The following is a 23,543-nucleotide window of genomic DNA, read 5'->3' as shown; positions in this document are numbered from 1 at the left end:
TGATTGGATGTGCCGTGTTCAAAGCTGCTGTAAAATTACTATAATCACACACTCTATATCTTCTATATTGAAATGCCATGTTGCTGTGCAAATGACCTCCAATTAGGCTAATGAACTATTACTTGTCGGAGGAAATGTTTAATTAGTAATAAATGTAACTGCTTATTGAACAAGGATGATTTTTTTATATATATATATAATACACAGGCAATTTTATATAAGTAGTAGAGTAGTAGTCTTTGCAAACGATTTCTCCACTGGCTGTAAGGTGTGTTTTAAAACAAAATGATTTTAATCATTCATGTTTTACTAGTCTATTCTCTTAATCATTCTTCAAGTTTGTTTTGCAGCCTTTGAAACATTCAGCTTTCCTTCTCGCACCATTGGGTGTCTGGCTGTTGCTGTTGCTATGGCAACAGCACGTCAATAATGAGCAAACATCAAGTCTCATGTGTTTATTATACTGGACTCCAACTCCGAGCTACTTACAGAACCTTATTAGATGCTGAGACACATCAGTGCACTGCACTCTCTTCATCCAGCCATTTGCAGAATTTCCTTATTGCCTGTTTTTGTCACATGCACCTGCTCTGCATTCAGGCTTTTATTTGTGCCTGAATTCTCTGATTGTGCATACAGATCAGCTAAATGACCAAAAAAAAAAAGAAAATAAAAATCAGGTTTAGACAGTTGGCATCAGCGTTGTTACCGCTAACCTAAACCTGAAACTATTACAAATAATTTTCATTAACTGAAATAAAGTTGAAATAAAACAAATGTAAATATTAGATGAAAAATATAAACTTAAAAATGTATTAAAAAAAAAAACAAAATAGAAATGCTGTATTGGCAACTACCTGAAATAAAATAATTTAATCTAAAACCAAAAGCACATGTTAAAATTACATTAAAATGTATAAAATTATATAAAAAAGCTATTTCAAAATATTAATAAATGCAATGGTCACACTTTATTTTAAGGTCCAATTGTCGCCATTAACAAACCATTAACTATGACTTTTGCCTCCATAAATTCCTAATTTGCTGTTTATTAATAGTTAATAAGGTAGTTGTTATAAGTTTAGGTATTGGGTAGAATGAGGGATGTAGAATATAGAATATCATGCAGAATATGTGCTTTAAATAGCCAATATGTTAACAATTACATTAACTAAAGCGAAAATTGGCACAATATTGTGGAATATGTTACACATAAGCACAAATCAATTGTTTACACGGATAAATTGCATATAGGTGCCACACAAAAGCATAATACATACTCCACTATAAGTAATTACCATTTCTAATTAGTTGTTTATTCATTTTATCATTTGTTTGTTTTTACTGAGAGCGTTTATAGTAAGTCTAATTAAATGTTGATTTGTTAGCATGATAATTTTTAGTGTTCCTCCTCCTCTTATGTGTTGACATATTAATGTATTGCATATGCCACCTTATCGCTGCTTGCCAAACCATTTCATAGGGTTCGTGCTGTTAGCAAACAGAATTGTGGTTGCTTTTTTACGGTCTGCAGTACATTCACAGTATGATGTGCTGAGGATTTGAATGCTGGTTTTGGTCAGGTTTAATAGGCTCTAGCTGTTATGGTCTGGTTCTGTGTGTGTGTTTAAGTCCGTATGGGTCTCTGCGTATAAAAGCAAGTTTATGTGAGCAGACATGTCTGAGCGGACACATTCCTGCCATTGGTTTAAGAGGAGCATTGTAGGATGGATGTGGTTCTCACAGTCTCTTCCTGCAGCTGCTCCATGGAAATACAGAGAGCCTCAGTCCCCTGCAACCCTCTTGTTTACAGAGACCGGATAGAGGCATGCTAAAAAGATAGGGGGAGGTAAAACAGACAAAAGCCTGACCTTTGAGACCTGACCTAAAAATCGGATTTTAAACACATGGGGCAAAAGTTCAAACGAAACCTGTTTCAACACATAATCATGTCATCTGGAAATAGAGAGTGATTTTTCTTATTCAAAACACAGTGTTCTCTATAAAATAAAAATGATAATGCATGTAACTGTTGATGTGAAATTATTTTTGATTAATCTTGATTAAAAAAACAAAAAAAGATTATACCAATCTGACACAGCAATACTGGCTCAACCAATAGTGTTTGTTTGGGGCAGGGCTACCTGTGTGTTCAGCCAATGGCAGGCAGGGGGAAGAGATGTTTCAGAAACTTGACTGAAAAGGGTCTTTACTCTGATTTTTTATTTCCCACTTCCATTTGGTGGCACCAATGGAGCAAAAATTACACACATCTCCTTAAATCGTCTCTTTTTTAGTCTCCTCAAGACAATTTAAAATAAGGAACATTTTTGTGAGAAAGAACTCATTATGCTTTTATTAAACTTTTAAAGTTTATTAAACATTAATGTAAAAGTACCACCTTTAGGCTGGAAATAGTGTTCTGTATTCTTAAATTATATTATTTTCTTTATGAGAACAATAACTCTTGGATCCATGATCCAGAAATATTATAGCAAAAACAAAATTTATTTACTAGTTGCTTATTAGCATGCCTGTGATTAATCAAAGTAAATAGTGCATTCAGTACTACAATGTATACTAAAATGTACTTAGCCAGCTACAAGTCCATCAAGGAACACATTTTGAAAGCAGACTTGATCGCAGGTCCAGGAAATGGAAGCCCTATAGAACAGAATGTGTCAGACACAAGAAAATAAGGCCAACTAATGAGGACAGCTAAATATACCACTACAGGCGTTCTGCTCTCTCCCTCTCTCATCTCGCTCTCCCTCTCTCTGAAGGTTACCTTGCTTTCATTACACCAGGACACATTTAATATCAGCTCTATGATCAGGCCTGGTGAGCCCATATAGAGCTTTATCCAAGGTTTAGACCATCGTAATCTTCATAGCAGACACACTAATTTCTGTGTCCAAGGCTAGACAACAAAAACTCAGAAATTCTGTCATTATTTTGTTCACCCTCATGTTGTTCCGACCACATTTGCTGTTTTAATTTTTTTTCTGTGGGACATGAAAGTAGATTCTTTTTAGCATTATTACGCAACTCTTGTCATACAACTATTTTTTATAGTGACCAGGGATGTTGAACTCCAAAAAAATACAAAAAACAATAATAGTTATTTTATGGTGGTATGTTTTTGTCAGTTTGTTTGAGCTCTAGAGACCCTTGGCCTGTGCGTAAGTTACAACTTACCCTAGTTGCGGGGTAAAGGTGCACTATAACTACTTATTTTTTATTGCACCTTCATTTAGTTGAAACCTAACTCTATTTATAAACTATACAGTACACTTCTGACCATGATTAATGGTTAAAACAGCAGATTAACTGAATAATTCCATTGGTAAACTCGTTTTTTACCTGACAAATTTAAATTTTTACTAATTTTAAGAAAGAGAATATTAAGTGAATAAATGACTTGTTAGCATCTAAAAATCAAATCTAAACAGCACACCTCCAAGTGCATCTCAAATAAAATTAATGATAATGAATAAATGTGATGTTTTTGTGTGTGTCAGTATTTATTTACTGACATTACTATCAAATAGTGTTTCTGAATGTTACATATAAAAGTTCTTATTAACTTATTTCATGATTAAGTATCATATTTCATGGGAAATTTGTTTTTTTTAATCATAAGTCACATGAGGCAAGATAAGTTAGAATCAACCAAAACTGAAATTCAAGGCAACACAGCTTCTTGTTACAAATTTGAAGGCTGTTGGTTGTTTAAAGGTAAACCTAATAAGACTATGCTTTACTTTCTAGAGAGCTTATGAGCCTTTAGGTACATTTTGCTTCACGAACCAATGGTGCAACCGAAGTGTTAGTTACAAACTAGCCATGAGTTACAAAGCCTCTAATGTGGATTTTACAGTCCAATTTAAGAACCTTTTCTGGTGCAACCCTACCCTGGACACTATGAATTGTCTGAGTATGAGTTTGCAATGTCTTGGGGTGAACAAACTGTTCCTGTAAGACCTAACTAGTTGTGGTTACAGAAAAGTGTGACATAATACTTGTTCCTTGGCAGAATTAGATAAAAATAGTTTCCAACTACACCATGCAGTCTTTGTTCTTTCACACGGCATTTTTGAGACTATAGAGATTTGAAATGCACTCTTAAGAGAAGCAACATTTCGATTAAATGTAAGAGTAATAATGACAAGAAATGAAATAAGCGGAGCTCGGAAGCTATTAACAGCATGAAGTAATTTATCCACACACTCCACTTGTTAGGGTTGTTTCTGTATGCTAATGACTCTATGCCATTGAAAAGCAGTCATATGTGACAGTGTCATTAATGGCTTCTCCATTCTCATTCGCTCACTGTATATGGTGGCGGTCTTACTCTTGATTAAAAAACGTTTATAAGACGTACATCTACTGTTCTTTCACACTTGACTGACTGGGCCATACAAACATTTAAGTCTCAAGTTTGTGTTCATTACATAGCACACATATTGAGAAATGGGTTATATAGGGGATTCTTCAATTATAGAGGCACTATAAACACTTAAAACATATATAATCTCTTCACTTTAGGATAATAAAAAAATAAAAATCAGAACCCTTTGGCAATGACACCTAAACAACTGTTCTTACAATAATGATGCAAAAACTTAATTAATTACAGTTTTCTGCTCTCTACTTCACTGCCCCGCTAGAGATGTGCTCTCATTTTATATCTCATTTCAAAAATGTATTTTACATTATTATATATTCAAATTAATATTATTACTATTGTTTGTTCTCGCAAATAGTAAATACAGTGAACATATAATTTAGAAAGTTCTTAGGAAAAAATGCTAGTTGTACGTCTGGTTTTAATGCTTTTTATAAATTTATTATATAGGAAATAGTAATTAAAGAGACATCATTTTGAGGCTATTGTAATCTGCACTTTAAAACTACAATTCATATATAATTCATACTAGGGAATGGAACAGTTCCCCTAATCAAAGTATAACTCAGAACGCATTGAGGTTGACTGCAAGCAATAATTGGCAGCATTATAAAGAAACAGTCCCATTATTTTTATACAGTAATAGCCGGAGGAAAGGCAATTCGAAAGTGCATTTTCATCTGTACTTGACATCCTTTCTCACCTATTTTGTTGTAATACAGCTGGTAATTTGAAAAAATTTATTTGGAGTTCATGTGGAATATTAAAGGCATGTCTTGTGGATGACATTTGCATTGACTATTTATAAAATTTTGCTTCATATGCTTGTACCAGCACTGGCATGCCACATTTTGTTGATTCAGCAACCATTTACAAGATGACCTGCCCTGACCCATCATATGACCTCTTCTTGCCCCTCTGATTGCTTGATCAATACAAATGTTGAAACTGGTTAGAGATAAGAATGTTTTATTTTCATAAATGGTTTAAACTATGCTGCTTGACCTAGTTCATTTGGCTGAGAGTGCTGAGCAACACACTCATTAAGGACAGGTCTAAGAGCAGCTGCGTACTTTTGCTTTATGATCCATCATATGCCATGGAGAAGTCTCCATTGTATAAAATGTATACATGGAGGTGACAGACAGAAAGGTGTCTTGGGAAATAGTGACAGTCCGGGTTGGGGGTGGTAACGGAAATAGAGCTGTTGTTTTGGGTGGAGGAAGTGGGGGAAGGGAAAATATTCCAGAGGCTCAGAGCCAGATGGTCATTGATATAGAGGTGGCCCAGTTACAGTATGTTATACCATCTTAGGAACATGAGGACACACTGTACTTACAGTCTTTTGCAGCTACGTTTGTCTTGGTGTGATTTATGAGGATGCACAGCATGAGTGACACAAAGACTCATTAGGTGCCAGCAAACGTCCCTTATTAGTAATACTGTTGCACTTGCTCATTTACTCCTGAGGCTTTGACCAGACAACAGGATCAAGATGGCAGTAATTAAAAAAAAATTACTTTCTGTAATTTTTTTCATGGGTTTTTAATTTACTAATTTAACTCTGATCAATCATAAAGTCATAATTTGGTCAGCAAGTCTTAATTACAAAAAGGCCTTAAGTTGAATACACTGATTGCAATGTGTATTTCATCAATAAATTTGATTATGTCATCCCTTAGTAATAATCTTCATCTTTTACTTCTGCTGACTTCACATTATATAGGAACAATGAAGTTTACAGTCCTCCAAAGTAGAATTAATTTCATCAGCCCATTCATTAGACAACATTGAAAAAATGGTGGATCCAAACTAGATTATATTTGTCTGCATTGTCTTTTCTTATTGTATCTAAATCTTTATGATAAAAATACAGGTTTTTGGTAATTCAAATAATATAAAAAGATAATAATGCAATTTAAAAATATATAATTGATGTATAGACGCATATACCTGAACGTTACATTTAATGTTTATTTTATTTTACTATTTAATATAGCTTTTTTTCCCCCAAAAATATTATTTTGAGATTTATTTTTAAATCAAATTTCACATACTTCTTGATAACATTTTACTTAATAAGCATCACTTTGTAATGACTTTGCATGACTCTCAGAGATTTTGAGGAAAGGCCCTAGTAAAAAAAAACCTATTGCATCATTTATTTCAAATACATTTATTTCATACTAAGTATACTAAGCATACTAAGAAATCCATTAGCATACTTATTGACATATCACTTAAGACTTACTGATTTAAAAATATAATTAAACTTCATTTGGAGTATTTCTTTATTGCACAATACACTTTTTAATATTATGCCTAAAATGTGTTTAAATATCACTATTAAGTATGATCTTTGTATAATAATCTCAGCCCTACTTCCACACAATTAAAGTGCATTAAGTACAAAGTTAGTTTTTCCAATTTAGCAGACTCAATACCTGTTTAGTATGCCAAAAGTACAATTGCAGGGTATTTTTTATTAAGCACATAAATATGTGCATGTATTTGTAGTATACTTTCAAAATACATTTTAGTGTTTTTTTTTTTTCACAAGGGGAAGGAAGAATCTTTACAAATGAGATCCTACAGTTTGTGCAAGACTCTCATAATGTGTTACTCTTCTATCAGATGAAATTTATCTAATTGATTCTCTTTTTTCAGTCTGTTCTCAGTTCTCAAGAGGAGTTTATGCTATTTTTGGATTTTATGACAAGAAGTCAGTGAACACAATATCGTCGTTCTGCGGGACACTGCACGTCTCCTTCATCACACCAAGCTTTCCCTTGGACGGAAATCAGCAGTTTATCATTCAGATGCGACCAGACATTAAAGGGCCTCTCCTGAGTCTCATTGAGTACTACAAATGGAACAAGTTTGCCTACCTGTACGACAGTGACCGAGGTAAGGCACTGCAATACATTATACAACACCATATAAACATGACGTGTGTGAGCTGAGGAAAAATAACAGATTTACTTTTAAACAGGATTCCATTTGTGTTTTGCCACTGGGAAGGCTTTCAAGCACATCAGCTGGTTTTTTGTTTAGCCCAAATCATCACTTTTGGATGAAGCCATTCCTTTAGCATTTTAAAATAAATATGAGTAAAGTGTGTCATCGCTTAAATGTGGTGCATGGGGCTGGTTCAGCATGGGGCGTCGTTAAAATGCAATGCTTTGGACAGTATTATAACTCACACAGTAGTATGATGCTATATAAAAGCAATTGACAATATTTGATGCTACAGATAAGATTATGGCTGTTTGCATTCAGATTATTCATATTTAAGGATATTAGCCTGTCAAAAGGCTTATCTACAATAAAATGCAGGTTTATTTTGCACCTTGAGGTGGAATGAGCAGGATCCAGCATTATTAGAGGTTCATTTTGTGTTTGTTGGACCCACTGGCCTTTGTTTCGCAGCTTTCTATTTACCTCAAGCACGTCTGTGTCTCTCACTCTCCATTTTTTTTTCAATCTTCCTTTCTGTCTCACTCATTTTCCTCTGTCACCCTCCAATTCTTGCTTTCTTTGATGGTTGCGGAGATTGAGAGGTGTGTGGCACAAATGAGAATGGTTGACATGAGTCTCTGAGGGCCGTGGTGTTGTAAATGTCTGTAATGGTTTTATTAACTGTGAGGTTGCTACTTTAACTTTCCTGTGATGAAGATCAGTATGCACACAATGTGTCATTTATAATTTATGAATATTAATTATGTATACATAACTCAATGGTACCAAAATCCTCTTTGTGAGTGCATTTGCTTGTATGCCTTTGTGACTGTTTGCTTTTATTGCGAGCTGAATCTGCATTATTTGTTTCAGACTTGTGTGGTTGTGTATGTGGGATGAAATATGCACCTTGACGCACACGTTTACATCACTCGTCATACTAATTAGGTCGATCGATGCTGCATTCCCATGGTAACCATTGTGCTGTGTGTGTTATTAATGTGTCAGTGTTACTGTGTGTGAGAGCAGCAGCACAGCGCCTGTGGTCGTGATACATTTCACTGGTGAGATCAGTCATAAATGCAAACTTAATGCCACATCCAGCATTCCTCCAGTCCTCCATTTGTGCAAATAATGTGGAGGATTTAAGGTATGTAATAGGATGTGCACAGCATCTTATAGGATACATATATTTACAGATGATTTACATGCTGTGGTTGATTCAGTTCAGTGTTCAATAACAGTGTGAAATTTATCAATTTGAAACAAGTTCAGTTCAGCTTAAGCAGTTCTATAAAAGGCAGCAATGTCATTATTAAACAACACACTCAGATATCATCACTTTCAGTCATGTCTAAATTGAATATACTTAATAATTACTCGATTAAAATGATGACTTGTAAGCCATTTTTCAGTGGTGCATCTATGTCTGCAACCTTCATTACACTTGTGGTATTTACCAAAGATTTGTTGAATAATAGTCTAAAAGAAGGTAATTATATGCTTTATATGCGAGTATTTATTTATTAAAATTTTTCACATTTTATAGCAAAAAAAAAAACAAATACACTATAAGGACTGTAATATTATGAAATATTATTACAATTTAAAATAACTGTTTTCTAATATATTTTAAAATGTAATTTATTCTTATGATGGCCATGCTGAAATTTCAGCAGCCATTACTCTTGTCTTCAGTGTCACATTATCCTTCAGAAATCATTTTAATATGCTAATTTGGACCTCAAGAAACATTTATCATTATTATCAATTTTGAAAGCAGTTGTTCTGCTTAAGATATTTTTGTGGATTTTTTTTTTTTAGGATTCTTTATTTAGTTTAGTTTAGTTTTATTTCCAAGAACATTTATTTGAAATAGAAATCATACTGTATTTATTGTCACTTTTGATCAATTTAATGTCCTTGATGAATAAAAGTAATACAATTATTTATTTGAAAAAAAAACCCCACAAAAAAAACATACTATCAAATCAGACCAGAATATGAATTTATATTAGACATAAAAAAACAGATATGTCACTTTTTCTCTTCAGTTCGTTCATTTCTTCAAGTCCATCACACACCACTGCATTTTTTAGCCCGGATAACCATCACAGATAGAGGTATGCACACTTGTTGTTGCATTAAATAAATTGCGCATGTTTTAGTAAAGAAATGGCTGATGAGTTAATAAAGAGTTTATTCAAGCTCGATATTAAGCACTTAAGCTGGAAACAAATTCATAATTTATAGTCCCAGAAAAGCTTTTATTTTTAAACCACAGAGCGTGGAAGTGAAAGTGGCTGGTGGCCAGGGTGGTAGTTGTTGTTCTTATATAAATTATGTGAAGGCTCCAGTTTAGTGTTTTGTTCAGTGGCGTGGATGTAAAGACGTGATGGATTCTTACAGCCTGCTGGGTGCTTTCTGCATGACAGTTGATTGCTTTAGATACTTTCTTCATTACTCACCTGGTGGAGAAGCCAGCATCCTTTTAAACTGGATGATGATGATCAGTGAAGTGACTGTAGCTGAGGGTCATTTCATCACCCTTCCTGCTGCCCATATGGATCTGGCAGGTCGCTGTCCGTGGTCCTGGAACACATGAGACAGGGGACTCAGAGCGACGCTGACACACTCATATAGCCTCACAAACGCTCGCTCATGCTTGTTAGGTGGTGTGTTGTCATCAGGGACAAGTGCATGACAAAAGAGAAATATGCTTACAACTGGAAAACATGCACCACAATTCCTGTTTCAGCAGATGATTAAATGTAAAGTTTGTCTGGACTGTGCATTTCTTTTTTTGTTTGAGCTTGAAGAACAGTCACTGCATCCCCATCTCCTTTGACTTTATCTTCTCTTGGTGGTTTGCTTTGTTTTAAAGTGTCTTATATAATCAATAAAGGATTGGCTGTGCACAAAGACTAATTCTCCCTGTTACGAGCTAAAAAGTATAGAGTTAGTTCGCAACACTTAGAAAAATAGATTATTCCTGGGTAGATTGAACCAAGCAGAGAAATTACCATAAACAAGGATAAAGCTTGATTGCAATTAATTTATTTCATAAAGCCGAAGCCACAAGAATATGAATGGGATGCACTATTTACAACTGCTGGAATGAGTATAATAATAGAGAGAGAAAAAAATTAATTAATAGAAGAGAAATTAACGAAAAATTACCAAAACAAGATTACCACTAACATAGGGAAAAGGAACTTGAGTGGCGCCCAAATCAAAAAACAAAAATAGAACTAAATTCCCATAAAGCTCCCCAAATCCCCTAACCTAACTAACAAAAGAAAAATGTCAAAAAGAAACCGAAAGCTTCAGCGTATCAACGCTCTAAATTTCCTATTCTCACCAATAATAACCAAAGTACAAGGATGGCGCATACCACTTCCATAATGTATCTAAACACTCATTATTACTACGTGCAAAGTGTATATCGTGCGATATGCTTACCTGTTCTCTTTTCCCTAATCAAGGAGAAAACGAACCCTAAATCAAATACACAACCAACTATCACATCAACATCACACAAAGAATAATATACAAAAGACTTAATTTCAGCAAAACAAAGCGTACACAGATGCACAGCACACCAATCAAGCACAAACAAGCTTCCTTCCCAAGTTCGCGGGAGGACCTTTAAACCAGCAGGGCAAAAGCAGATTGGACGAAGAGGACGACGTCACACCGATGGTCAGCAGGCGACACGTCCAATCAGGAACCTAAGAGCAAGCAGCAGAGCAATAGCAAAAGAGGGAGGGACGAGAAAGAAAACAAGCACACACACCTATGCACATAGCACATAACATCCCTCACTGTGAGACTCATCCATAACCTCTGCATAATTGGGATGGCTAATTAAATCAGTGTAACACCTCTTAAGATCTACAAAGATCCAGCTGCGAAGTGCTTATGGAGAGACAATGAGATTATGTAATACAGTTGACATCACAGTTCAATAATGGAGACCCCGTACTGGGAAACCAATAGACAGATATTGAACAACAACCATCATTCATTAAGGTTTCACTCATGTTTATGCAACTAGATTATGGAGCACTACGTAAAATAATATAATACATGCTACAAATACACAACTGTTTAAAAGTTTGCACCCAGTAAAGATTTTTTTTCTTTTAATGAGCAAGGATGCACATAACTGCTGAAAACGACAGTAAAGGTACCAACCAACCAACAAACGAACGAATAAACGAACAAACAAACGAACGAACGAATGAACAAACTAATTAATGCTGTTCATTTGAACTGTCTATTCATTAAAGAATCTTGGGGGTAAAGTATCACTGTTTCCACACACACACACACACACACGAACAAAAGCAGCACAACTGTTTTCAACACTGATATTTTTTATTCATTATTATTATTTATTTATTTATTTGAGCAGCAAATCAGCATATTATAATGATTTCTGAAGGATCATGTGAAACTAAGACTAGAGTAATGACTGCTAACAAATTAAGCTTTGTCATCACAGGAATAAATTACATTTTAAAATAATTAAAATAGGAAACAGTTATTTTAAATTGTAAATATTTCACAATATTAGGTATTATGCAGTATTTTTGATCAAATCAAATAAATGCAACCCTGTTTAGCATAAGATAGTTATTTAAAAAGCATAAAAATATTACAGACCCAAACTTTTGAATGGTAGTGTAGATGTCAAATGCATTATTATTGTTGTTTCTGCTGTTGTTATTTTGTTTGTTGTTGTTTTAATTTTGCCCAAATAAGTGTCACAAGGTTAAATCTTTTTACATTTCTAATGACAATTTTTTTTACACAACATGGTTAAGGAAATTGCTAGCAAATTAAATAAATTCCTATTGAGTCAGGATTTTCCTGCAAATAGTTAAATCTTCACCCATCAGGCATTCCTAGATTCAGAAGTGATTTTGGAGTGTGCTGGAACAATAATAAACAGAAGTGCTATCATCTCATTTGCTCCTTAGGTTTTAAGTGACCCACATCAGGATTTACTAGATTGAGAAGTGATTTTGGAGTGTGCTGGAGTAACAATGCATTTCAATGCTATCATCTCATTTGTTAGAACTAATGGCCCTTACTAACGAGCTTTTAATCACTTATCTCCAAGAATAGCTGTAAGCCTTGATCTTCATGTCTCTAAGCCACGCATTTAACAAAGGTTAAACACAGGAGCCCACTGTGCCTCGCTCTCCCTGAGATTTTATCCACGATTCATGTACTCTGTCGAAACACGACACACACAATCAAATACACATATCTAGCATTCCCACACTCACTCACTCACTCACTCACTCACTCACTCACTCACTCACTCACTCACACTGACTTACTTAATAAGTGCTGTAGCTGTTATGCTGTCACACTTAATCGATTGTTTTAGTTGTTTACCTCCCCTGTGACTGACAGAGATGAAAATGCCAATTTTAGAATCTTATTATCTGCATCAAATCCTCCATGGAGTATTATTAAGGATGCAACTGGCAACCAGTGATTCAAAATGGTGTGAAGTACTGTAAATCATATACTGTAAAAGAAATTGAAACAAGAAAATAACATATCATGAGTTGCTTAGCCCAAATAGTCCAAAAGGTGAAGCATCTGAAATGTTGAATATTTCTTTGTAGAGGTAACAAAACTATTTTAAAGCAGTCTAGTTTGACCTTTTTTAGCTTTTATTGCTTCCTAGCATCTTCCAAAAACCTAATCTGTTCCTATTCCTCTTAATCAGGACTTACCACTCTCCAAGTTGTGCTGGACACAGCAGCAGAGAAGAAATGGCAGGTGACCGCCATCAACGTGGGCAACATGAAGGACGAGAGGAAGGATGAAGAATATCGCTCACTCTTTCAGGACCTAGAAAACAAGAAGGAGCGGAGAGTGATTCTTGACTGTGAGCAGGACAAAGTTAAAGATATCATGGAACAGGTATACATATGCACTGAATAGTTCTGATGTAATTGACATTATGATATTGTCATCTTAGCATGCAATATTTCAGCTCAAAAAATGTGTTTCTAATATGAGCTGGTTTAGCTGCATCTGTATTTAATTTAAGTCTTTGTCATTTGTATGGGTGATGAAATATTGCAGACATTGCATGTAAACAAGCTAATCAAAGCAAAACAAATGCATTATCATTTAATAGTTCAGAAAGATGTTTTTTTATACTTTTATTAACCAACAATTCAGTAAATTATTATTCTGTTATATATATATACACACACACCAGCACAACTGTTTTCAACACTGATAATAATAACTGTTTCTTGAGCACAAAATCGTCATATTAGAATGATTTCTGAAGGATCACGTGACACTGAAGACTGGAGTAATGGCTGCTGAAAATTCAGCATAATAAATAATATTAAATCACATAATAAATTACATTTTAAAATATATTAAAATAGACACCAGTTATTTTAAATTAAATTAAAGCAACTTAGTACATTTTAAGTGCACCATAACTATGAATCATTAATTAGGCAGCACAAACAGATGCTATTAGCGGGCAGAAAAGTCCTCATGAGATGGGTTTTTCATTCAGACTTGCTGCACCCTCAGGGAAGAGCTATTGATTTGTATTTAAAGCCTGCAGAAGTGTGTTTAACCAACCACCAGAATCAATGCAGCTGATCTGGGCCCTATAATATAGCTTTATCTACACACACAATTGCACATACACATCACAATTATCTTGCCGTCAGCACACAAATCTCTCAAACTGCTTTTATTTCAGTCCGTCTCTCTCTGGCTGGCAATGTGGAGCAGTTCACATTTTCTTATCTTTATCTAATATATATTTATGAAGTGTAGCTTTATTTCACTGATTTGATGAGCTTCATTATTCTCTTTGCAGGTCATAACTATTGGCAGGCATGTGAAAGGATATCACTACATCATAGCAAACTTGGTAAATTATCTAGAATGTAACACTACCAAAGAACAGCAGGTCTTATTGAAAATGTGCGAAAATGCTGAGAAAACCATGTTATGTTTTCAGGGTTTCGTGGATGGAGATCTTTCAAAAATCCAATACGGTGGAGCCAATGTTTCAGGTTTTCAGATTGTGGATTTCGATGACCCTCTGGTGTCTAAGTTTGACCAGCGCTGGGAAGCCCTGGAGGAAAAAGAATATCCTGGAGCAGACAGCAAGATACGGGTGAGATCTGAGTGTGTGTGTGTGTGTGAGAGACAGTCCCTTTTACTGTTTCAGAGAGCGTCACTAAATATGATTAAAAGAGATGTTCAGGTAATTGCTACATGAACATAAAACCTCTTCATTTAAATACCCGTATAGTTCAGGCCATTTGCAGGACAAGCTTTTTAGTCATTTTCAACTCCAGATAAAATGTAGTCTCATCTGTCTTCTCGCCAATTTACAAAGACTAAGTAGGTGCTTAATTTCCTGGGACTGAAATCAAGTGTTTCATTCTTACATTACCAATGAATCCTGAAAACGCCTTTTAAATTACAGTTCATTCCTGAATTTGAATTGACCGTACATTGCGGTAGCAAACAAATTCAAATGTAATGAAATTCATACAACTGCTGTTATTTCCTGAGACAGCTTTACCAAATAAATGTTAAAGGGATAGTTCAGCCAAAAATGAAAGTTCTGTCACTGATTACTCACCCTCATGTCGTTCCAAACCCGTAAGACCTTCATTCATTGATGAAATCCGAGAGCTTTCTGACCCTGCATAGTTAGCAACGCAGCAACTAAAGTCCAGAATGTCAGTAAGGAATGTCAGTGCATCCGGGTTCTACATCAGATCACCGGCTCTTGCGCCAGCAACACCATGCGCATGCATGCTACTCTTGTGAATGCGCATTGAATTGAATGCTAGAATTGCTATATTCACCTACAGTACGTATTTTTCTGATTTTCTTCTCCAACCCTGTTAACTTATTCCTTACCATCTCTCTCTCTTTGTATCCAGTACACTTCAGCACTGACGTATGACGCAGTGCAGGTGATGACTGAGGCCTTTCGTTATCTGCACAAACAGCGAATTGACATCTCCCGTAGAGCTAACAATGGAGACTGCCTGGCCAATCCTGCTGTACCTTGGGCACAAGGGGTGGAGATAGAGCGTGCCCTAAAACAGGTGACAAGTCATTATCCCAGCCTGCTCAATGAGCACAAGGAACTCTATATCATTTTATTGTTTATATTAGGTTGTTAAAGTATTTGTAAAATAAAATCTTAGCCAAGATAATATTTTGAACCCAGATTGTCACTTTTAGAGGCCATTTTAGATATTTGAACTTTTTTTGAAAAAGAAAAGGAAATCCCTCAAAAATTATTTTCCTTTTCTTTCATATCATTTTCATGCAGGTGAGAGTTGATGGTCTCACTGGTAATATTCAGTTTGACCAATACGGAAAAAGGGTGAATTACACAGTCAATGTCATGGAATTGAAAAGCAATGGACCAGTTAAGGTAAGGCTTGGTTCTAAGAAAAGTGTATAGAAAGGAAAGCAGCATTTATTATTTCACATCATAAGTGTTACAAGTTACTCACAAATGCCTCTCTTTTTCAGATTGGCTATTGGAATGAAGTTGACAAAATGGTTGTGACAAAGTCTGATCTCTTCCCAAATGATACAATGGGGCTGGAAAACAAGACTGTGATCGTCACCACTATTCTAGTAGGTCTCATTTGTGGTTTTCCATACTATTATGCTGTATTGTTGTGTGCTCTGTAGTAAAGCAGGTGTCAAGGTGTTCCCTGCTGTCTTTTTCAGGAAGCACCATATGTAATGCTAAAGAAGAATGCTGACCTTTTTGTGGATAATGAAAGATATGAGGGGTACTGTGTGGACTTGGCAGCTGAAATAGCAAAACACTGTGGATTTAAATATCAGCTGAAAATAGTAGGAGATGGCAAATATGGAGCCAGAGATGCAGAGACAAAGATCTGGAACGGAATGGTTGGAGAGTTGGTTTATGGGGTAAGAATCTATGTATTTTTAAAACCTTCAAAGTTGGACATAATTGATAAGTAGCTTCTTAACTACTAGCATCAACATTTCCTATAATGAATGAATATTAAATCTCTTTGATTTTAGAAAGCTGACATAGCAGTGGCTCCACTGACTATCACTTTAGTCAGAGAAGAAGTCATCGACTTCTCAAAGCCATTCATGAGTTTGGGCATCTCCATCATGATCAAGAAGCCTCAGAAATCCAAGCCTGGTGTTTTCTCATTCCTGGACCCACTGGCCTATGAGATTTGGATGTGTATCGTGTTTGCCTACATCGGCGTAAGCGTGGTGCTTTTCCTGGTCAGTCGTTTCAGTCCATATGAGTGGCACACAGAGGAATATGAGGACGGCCAGATACAGACTAACGAGTCAACCAATGAGTTTGGGATTTTCAACAGCCTTTGGTTCTCTCTTGGAGCTTTTATGAGACAAGGCTGTGATATTTCACCAAGGTTTGTTCTTGATCTTGTTGGTCTTTGAATTTTTGCTCAAAAGTTATTGATTTAAGATGATTTATTAGTTATATCTATGCTGAAACGAATAAATATACTACACTAAAACACTACATATTTAGATGATCGTTATTCATTTTGCACGATAGAAGCAAATTCTGCCTTGCAGCTATTTTCACAAATACCTTAAAATCATTAGTGAAACATCCGTTCAGACTTCATGTTGACTTCAAAGTCCTTAGTCACCAACTCATAAATATATTTTTAGAGATCATACAAGACTTCACAGTTTCAGAACAGTGGAGTTGCATTTAAACTGAACATATTTAGCTTTTATTGAAGCCTGTTAGCTAAGAATGAGATTTTTAACTGTGATCATGTTGTCATGCCTAATATTTCCCATTGGACATTTTTCATCAGGTCTCTTTCTGGCCGCATAGTTGGAGGAGTCTGGTGGTTTTTCACCCTGATCATAATTTCATCCTACACGGCTAACTTGGCTGCCTTTTTAACAGTGGAGAGGATGGTGTCTCCAATTGAAAGTGCAGAGGACTTAGCAAAGCAAACAGAGATCGCTTATGGAACTTTAGATTCTGGTTCAACAAAAGAGTTTTTCAGGGTAAGAGCTCTTTTTCCTCACTGTAATCCCTATAATCCATATGCCTACTTTTTCTTTAATTTTGCATTTGCAATTTGGTTTTAACTACTATTAATAACACACTTTGTTGAATGTTTCAGAGGCTAATATAAAATGTGAACCTAAATGCTAAATCCAAGGCTGCTTTGCTTATTGTAGTTACAGTAAACTAAAAATACCTGTTCGGTTTAGAGTGATTGTAAACAGTTTATATTAATCCATGCATCTTTTTTTATTTTCCAGCGTTCCAAAATCGCTCTTTTTGACAAAATGTGGACGTACATGAAAAGCGCAGAGCCCTCTGTATTTGTTAAGACGACAGCAGAAGGTGTAATGCGGGTGAGGAAGTCCAAGGGGAAGTATGCATACCTGCTGGAGTCCACCATGAACGAGTACATCGAGCAGCGCAAACCCTGTGACACTATGAAGGTCGGAGGGAACCTGGACTCCAAAGGCTACGGCATCGCCACCCCCAAAGGATCCTCATTAAGGTGGGTGGAATAGTATAACAATGTGTCCAATGTTGTTATAGTATCCCACCTACCCTGATGTAGCTGTTCTCATGTGTCCTGGTTTGTATAAAAGAGTTAAATGTGGTAGCTGGATACATTAGAGCCAAAAAAAAAATAATGGATAAAAAAAGTCTAATTTAAAAAATTTAAGAAAATATTAATCATGCTGATTTTTTACATATTAAAAATATATATATATTTATATCTTATTTACACATGAATTATATATTAAAAGCTTATTTTATATAAACTAGATATTCAAATACCTCATTACTCTAAATTTTACATTATTTTAGTACATTTGTTCATTCTTTGAATTAAAATTTAACGTAATGCTAAAATATAGATGAATATCTTTGAGATTTTGTCTTTTTCAAAAGCTGTGTCTTGTTTTTTGTCTTTTGAATGTTTCAAGGTTCTGCCTAATATCCTCTCATATCATGTCTCTTCATTTTTCTATATTAATTAATTATTGCTGTCTTTGCTTATTTGTAATAATGTGATTTCTGAAATGTTGATTACCAAACCCTTGCAGTACACATTTTTCGTTAAAGAACATTAACAAAGATGTGCTTTGAACTTCCAATTTGGCCGATCAAACCAAATTTAGCCATATTCATGTAACAGATGGCACTGCTTGGGTTTACCAATGTTAATGCATTTATTGAAGATATACTGCTATTTGACTGAGATGTATTTCATATTGCCTTATTAGAGACAGATTTCATTTAGTGGGATTCAATTTCTCCTCCTCCTGTGAACAGAAACCAATCTGGACAGATTTAAGAAGTGGGTGGGTGGGCCTTAGGAGAAGACTGAATTATGTATGGTGAAGATATAACCAACTTTTATTGCTGTTTTGCTGTCCTTCTTCTAGTAATGTTACTTGCAGGCCACTGCTATTAGTTATGGATGTGAGTACTGCGTTAAACTTCTCTATTCACGGCACTCTGAGCCACTTTTGTCAGTTAAACTCACCTAATATATGCTATTAGTCTTCTAACAGCGTCATATTTTGAAAGGGAGGAGATATCATGATTTCTTCTTATACGTATGTTAAAATGCTGAAAAAGAGGAAAGCAGTCGTCAGGTTTGAAAGAGGACCATTGACAATTGCTAAGTTGGCTCACCCTGTCTTACAAGTTATGTTTTATCGTTTCAAGAAATGCGGTTAACCTCGCAGTACTAAAACTGAATGAACAAGGCCTGTTGGACAAATTGAAAAACAAATGGTGGTACGACAAGGGAGAGTGCGGCAGCGGGGGAGGTGATTCCAAGGTCAGCCCCAGAGAGCAAAGTGATGGGTAACTCAATGCAACACTCAAGTAAGCAGCAAAACAGCACAGGAACCAAAAGTCCAAAGGCGGACATTTTTCACAGCACTGACAGGTTAAGCATTGCTAACCATTGCTAGAGGACATGCACATAAACAAAACCACCAAAACTCTGCGATTGGTGATCGTGTGCAGCACACATCGCTGTTGCCCTTGCTGCTTACTTCAGGCGATACGTTAATGCACATTTGGCTCTGCAAAACTTGCATTTGCTTAGGCCAAATGGCGCATCAACGTCATAATCGCTACCGCAATAAAGAAAAGAGGAGAGAAAAGGTGAACTCTAAGAGAAAGTTGAATCAGTGTGATGTAATAATAACATAAAATAACATTGATAATGTTATTTATGTTATTTCCCACGTGAAGAACGCCAGTAAACCTTGCAGTATTGAAACTCAGTGAGCAAGGCACCTTAGACAAGCTGAAAAACAAATGGTGGTACGATAAAGGTGAATGTGGAGCCAAGGACTCTGGAAGTAAGGTTAGTCGCTGCAGGTTCTATGTGATCAAGCACACTTTTGATTAGTGGGAATTACCCATATTTAAATAATAATGACAAAAAAAAATTAATAAATAAATTAGACAGACAATGCACAGACAAGCATGAGATGCCTTGGTGAGATTCTTTGACTAATGCCTGCAGAGCTACTAATATCTGGTACCATCCACTGATAATTAAAAAGTAATGCATGCCACTTCAGTCATACGCACCTTTTGTAATATCTGTAACACAGCCAGTGGTCTCCCTCCAGCTTCTCAATCTGAGAATCACAGATCCTGCTATTACTTACAGACCTGAGCTTAGAATAGCAGTTCTCAGACATTCATATCCAGCGCATACAACGAAAGACTTCAAATTGTTCAAGTACGAACATGATTTCTCTCAGGTCATTTGTAGGACCATCTACAAGGGTGTCCAAGATTCTTAAACGTCTTTGTTTCATTGTGTGTTAAGCTGTTCGGTTGTGTTTTGTCAATTGTCGTATTGTGTTGATGTGCTTTGCGTTGATGCTTACAGAAATATTTATATGTACAGTATGTGAAACCTGATACATCATGCTTTGCCATGTTTGCACTTTTATAATACAACAAAATATGGGTATATAAAACAATGCTCTTTGCAGCGTAGCGTAGGTTGTTTTTGTAGCCATATAATCAAAGTACAACCTCAACCACTATAGGCAATATTCAGATTAGTGATTGACTGATCAAATGATTTAGATTGATCAGAATATTCAGATTAATTTAGGTACATATTTCTTAAAATTCTAACTTAATGATTTGCTATTATTGGACAGACTTTTTTTCTGCTAACATAAAAGCCTATATTAACAGGTTTTATTCAAGTCAAAAATATTATTTAATATGACTGACCCAACCCAACAGTTACACAAACAAAAATCAACAAAATACATTTTTAAAGGTTAAATTATTATTATTATTTTATATAAGTGGTTAAAATGTTAATAAAACAATGAAATGTCTTTATACATTATTTTTAAATACAAATTCCAGGTTAAAACAGGTCGATGGATCCTTAAGGTATTTCGCAGTGCAAAAAAAGTCAATTTTCACAAACGTTAGCTCTGTATCTGTCTATGTGTTGTGTGTTTTATGCGTGGTCATTTTGTGCACAGTACAGTACACTAATATTTAGAAAAGAATATCTAAATGACAGCTTCTCTCCCCAAAGACCTTTCAGTAGGTGTGTATTTGTGTCTTAAACTCCTGCCTTTTACCTACTATGCCTGTCATCTGCTTCCCTGTGTCTAATGCTATGCCTTCCATTCAGATGCCTCTCTCTTGAGCATCCCTTTAAATGGTCCTGTAGGCTTTCTTAGACAAGCGTAATTCATATCACAGCTAAGCATAGCACATTAACCCCTGCTATAACTGTGAATTCAACAAAGAAATAATGTTTACTACAGCCATTAGCATACGGGAATGTAATAGCTGTGATTATAAACCACAATGTTGGTTTTGCAAATAAGTTTCAAGCGAATGTTAAAGGCTTTAGTAAATCCATCCCATTCAAGCAGAATTGTTGAATGCCCCCATTGCATCGCTTTAAGGGCACATTAACCAGCGGCCCATTCTACTTAGTCCAATTATTGTTTTAGCATTACTGTCCTGAGCTGTGCATTTGTATCCACATAGACGTAAAACTGCCACTTAAATATAATGTTATTTATGCATACAGTATGAATGCTTATTACTGAGATCCTGTACTTTCCCTGACCGCTGACCCGTGTCTCGTATACATTTACAGGAGAAGACCAGTGCTCTCAGCCTGAGCAATGTGGCTGGGGTCTTCTACATCCTAGTGGGCGGCCTGGGCCTGGCCATGCTGGTGGCCTTGGTCGAGTTCTGTTACAAGTCCCGAGCCGAGGCCAAGCGCATGAAGGTGGCAAAGAATGCACAGAATATTAATCCCACTTCCTCGCAGAATTCACAGAATTTTGCCACTTATAAGGAAGGGTACAACGTATATGGGATCGAAAGTGTAAAAATTTAAGGGGGTAGGATACGCGGCCGTCATTCCAATCTGTCCCCGTGCACGCTTCTTTTGGCTTCCATCTGTTCCATTCCCTGAATGTTCTATTGAATGAGGAGATTTGGACCGTAAGGTGGATCGTATGTACTGGTGTTCCTAGTGGATAAAAAAAACTTCCTTTCTCTCAGTCCACTGCACATATATCGGAGAGAAAAGTTTTTTGTACATCTCGTGTGATTTTGTTCTGTCAACCTCATTGTCATGTATGACTGTTGTTGTATCACCCATCCATATGGAAGCTTATTTTTGCCAAAGAATTAAAAAAGAGGTAATTGTGACTATTTATCTCACAATTCTGACTTTTTTCTTGCAATTCTGAGTTTATATGTCAGAAGTCAGAATTGAGAGATTTCAAACTGAATTGCGGGATGTAAACTCAGAATTATGAGTTTACAAATTGCAATAGCAAAATGTCAGAATTGTGAGAAAAAAACTCCAAAATGATGTGAAGAACTAGTGGAAGAAAAGTCCAAACTCTGAGAATATAAACTTGCAGTTACAAGAAAAAAAAAATTGTGAAATGTAATGTCAGAATTATTTGTTTATAACTTGCAAATCTGAGATATAATTTCAATTGCGAAATGTCAGAATTATGAGATAAAACTCCAAAAAATTCATAACTGTGCGATGTTAAGACCTAGTAGAAGAAAAGTCCAAACTGTGAGAATATGAACTTGAAATTACCAGAAAGAAAATGTAATAAATAAAAACCTGAATTGCGAGTTATATACTCAGAAATATAAGTTTATAACTTGCAAATTTGAGATATAAACTCACAATTGTGAGAAAACAAGTCAGAATTGTGAGATAAAAAGTCACAATTACCTGACAGAAACAAGCCTTCGTACCCATCTCCCTCATTCCCTGCTTGCGATATGATTTTTTAAATGGTGATTGCTCGCGACTTTGCTCTTCATTTTTGATGTTTTTCCACCACATCAAATTCATGTCTGCATTTTCAACTAAACATTTTAAAAATAAGCTTGAAGCCAGTTTGCGAAATCCGCTCTAACTTTCCTTCATCTCTCTGTTTGGTGTGTGTGCGTGGATGTTTGTCTCTCCGTTTGTATCTATGTGCGTGTGTTCCAGGTGACCTTTTCGGACGCTATGAGGAGCAAAGCGAGACTGTCTATTACTGGGAGTACTGGCGAGAATGGACGTGTGATGAGTCCTGAGTTCCCCAAAGCAGTACATGCAGTGCCCTTTGTTAGACCTGGTGTGGGAATGAACGTCAGTCTGACTGATCTCTCCTGATGGATAAGAACCTGCCGAGTGCCTTACACAATGGTTTTCAATAGAGCGCGTTCTATTCTTTTTCCTGTCGCTCTCTCCCCTATCTCTCGCCTGAATGGAGGACGTAGGCCTCATTTGATGTCATAGAGACATAATCCTTCCTTGGCCCTTTATAACAAAAGATGCACTCTTCTATTGGAAATACGCAGACTGACACAAAGATACTCGCTTAGCGAGCTGATGACATCTACCCCCTGTAACGGATATTTTTGACGACAAACTTGAAACTCATAGAAGCTCTTTGCGGGAAAGAGAGAAGTTAATAGAATCTGTCTGTTTTCGTAGCTGACGCCGTTCCGATGTCTATTTCAGCTCAAGCACACTTTACCATCGTCTGCTTCAGGATGTGAAATGTCTTTTTATTAATAAAACGAACAAAAAATGTC

General features: G+C 35.8%; 1 protein-coding gene across 1 annotated transcript in view; it reads left to right on the top strand.

The window, feature by feature from the left end:
* The window catches only part of LOC306883072 (glutamate receptor 2), a gene marked incomplete at its 3' end in the record, with an annotated part of 30,781 nt that extends 8,956 nt beyond the window's left edge, over positions 1-21,825 (top strand). The window contains exons 2-14 of the mRNA XM_079438152.1: positions 7,076-7,315; positions 13,116-13,312; positions 14,244-14,297; positions 14,388-14,546; positions 15,328-15,495; positions 15,726-15,830; positions 15,932-16,039; positions 16,136-16,342; positions 16,460-16,827; positions 17,248-17,446; positions 17,708-17,955; positions 19,677-19,791; positions 21,580-21,825. Of these exons, the coding sequence (XP_079294278.1) occupies positions 7,076-7,315; positions 13,116-13,312; positions 14,244-14,297; positions 14,388-14,546; positions 15,328-15,495; positions 15,726-15,830; positions 15,932-16,039; positions 16,136-16,342; positions 16,460-16,827; positions 17,248-17,446; positions 17,708-17,955; positions 19,677-19,791; positions 21,580-21,825 (2,414 nt within the window). The remainder of the gene's footprint in view (positions 1-7,075; positions 7,316-13,115; positions 13,313-14,243; positions 14,298-14,387; positions 14,547-15,327; positions 15,496-15,725; positions 15,831-15,931; positions 16,040-16,135; positions 16,343-16,459; positions 16,828-17,247; positions 17,447-17,707; positions 17,956-19,676; positions 19,792-21,579) is intronic.
* Positions 21,826-23,543: the final 1,718 nt, after the last annotated feature.

Source organism: Barbus barbus (assembly GCF_936440315.1).
Source record: "Barbus barbus genome assembly, chromosome: 17".
Classification (NCBI taxonomy): Eukaryota; Metazoa; Chordata; class Actinopteri; order Cypriniformes; family Cyprinidae; genus Barbus; species Barbus barbus.
The sequence above is the reverse complement of the archived record's forward strand: the minus strand, read 5'-3'. Positions and strand labels throughout refer to the sequence as shown.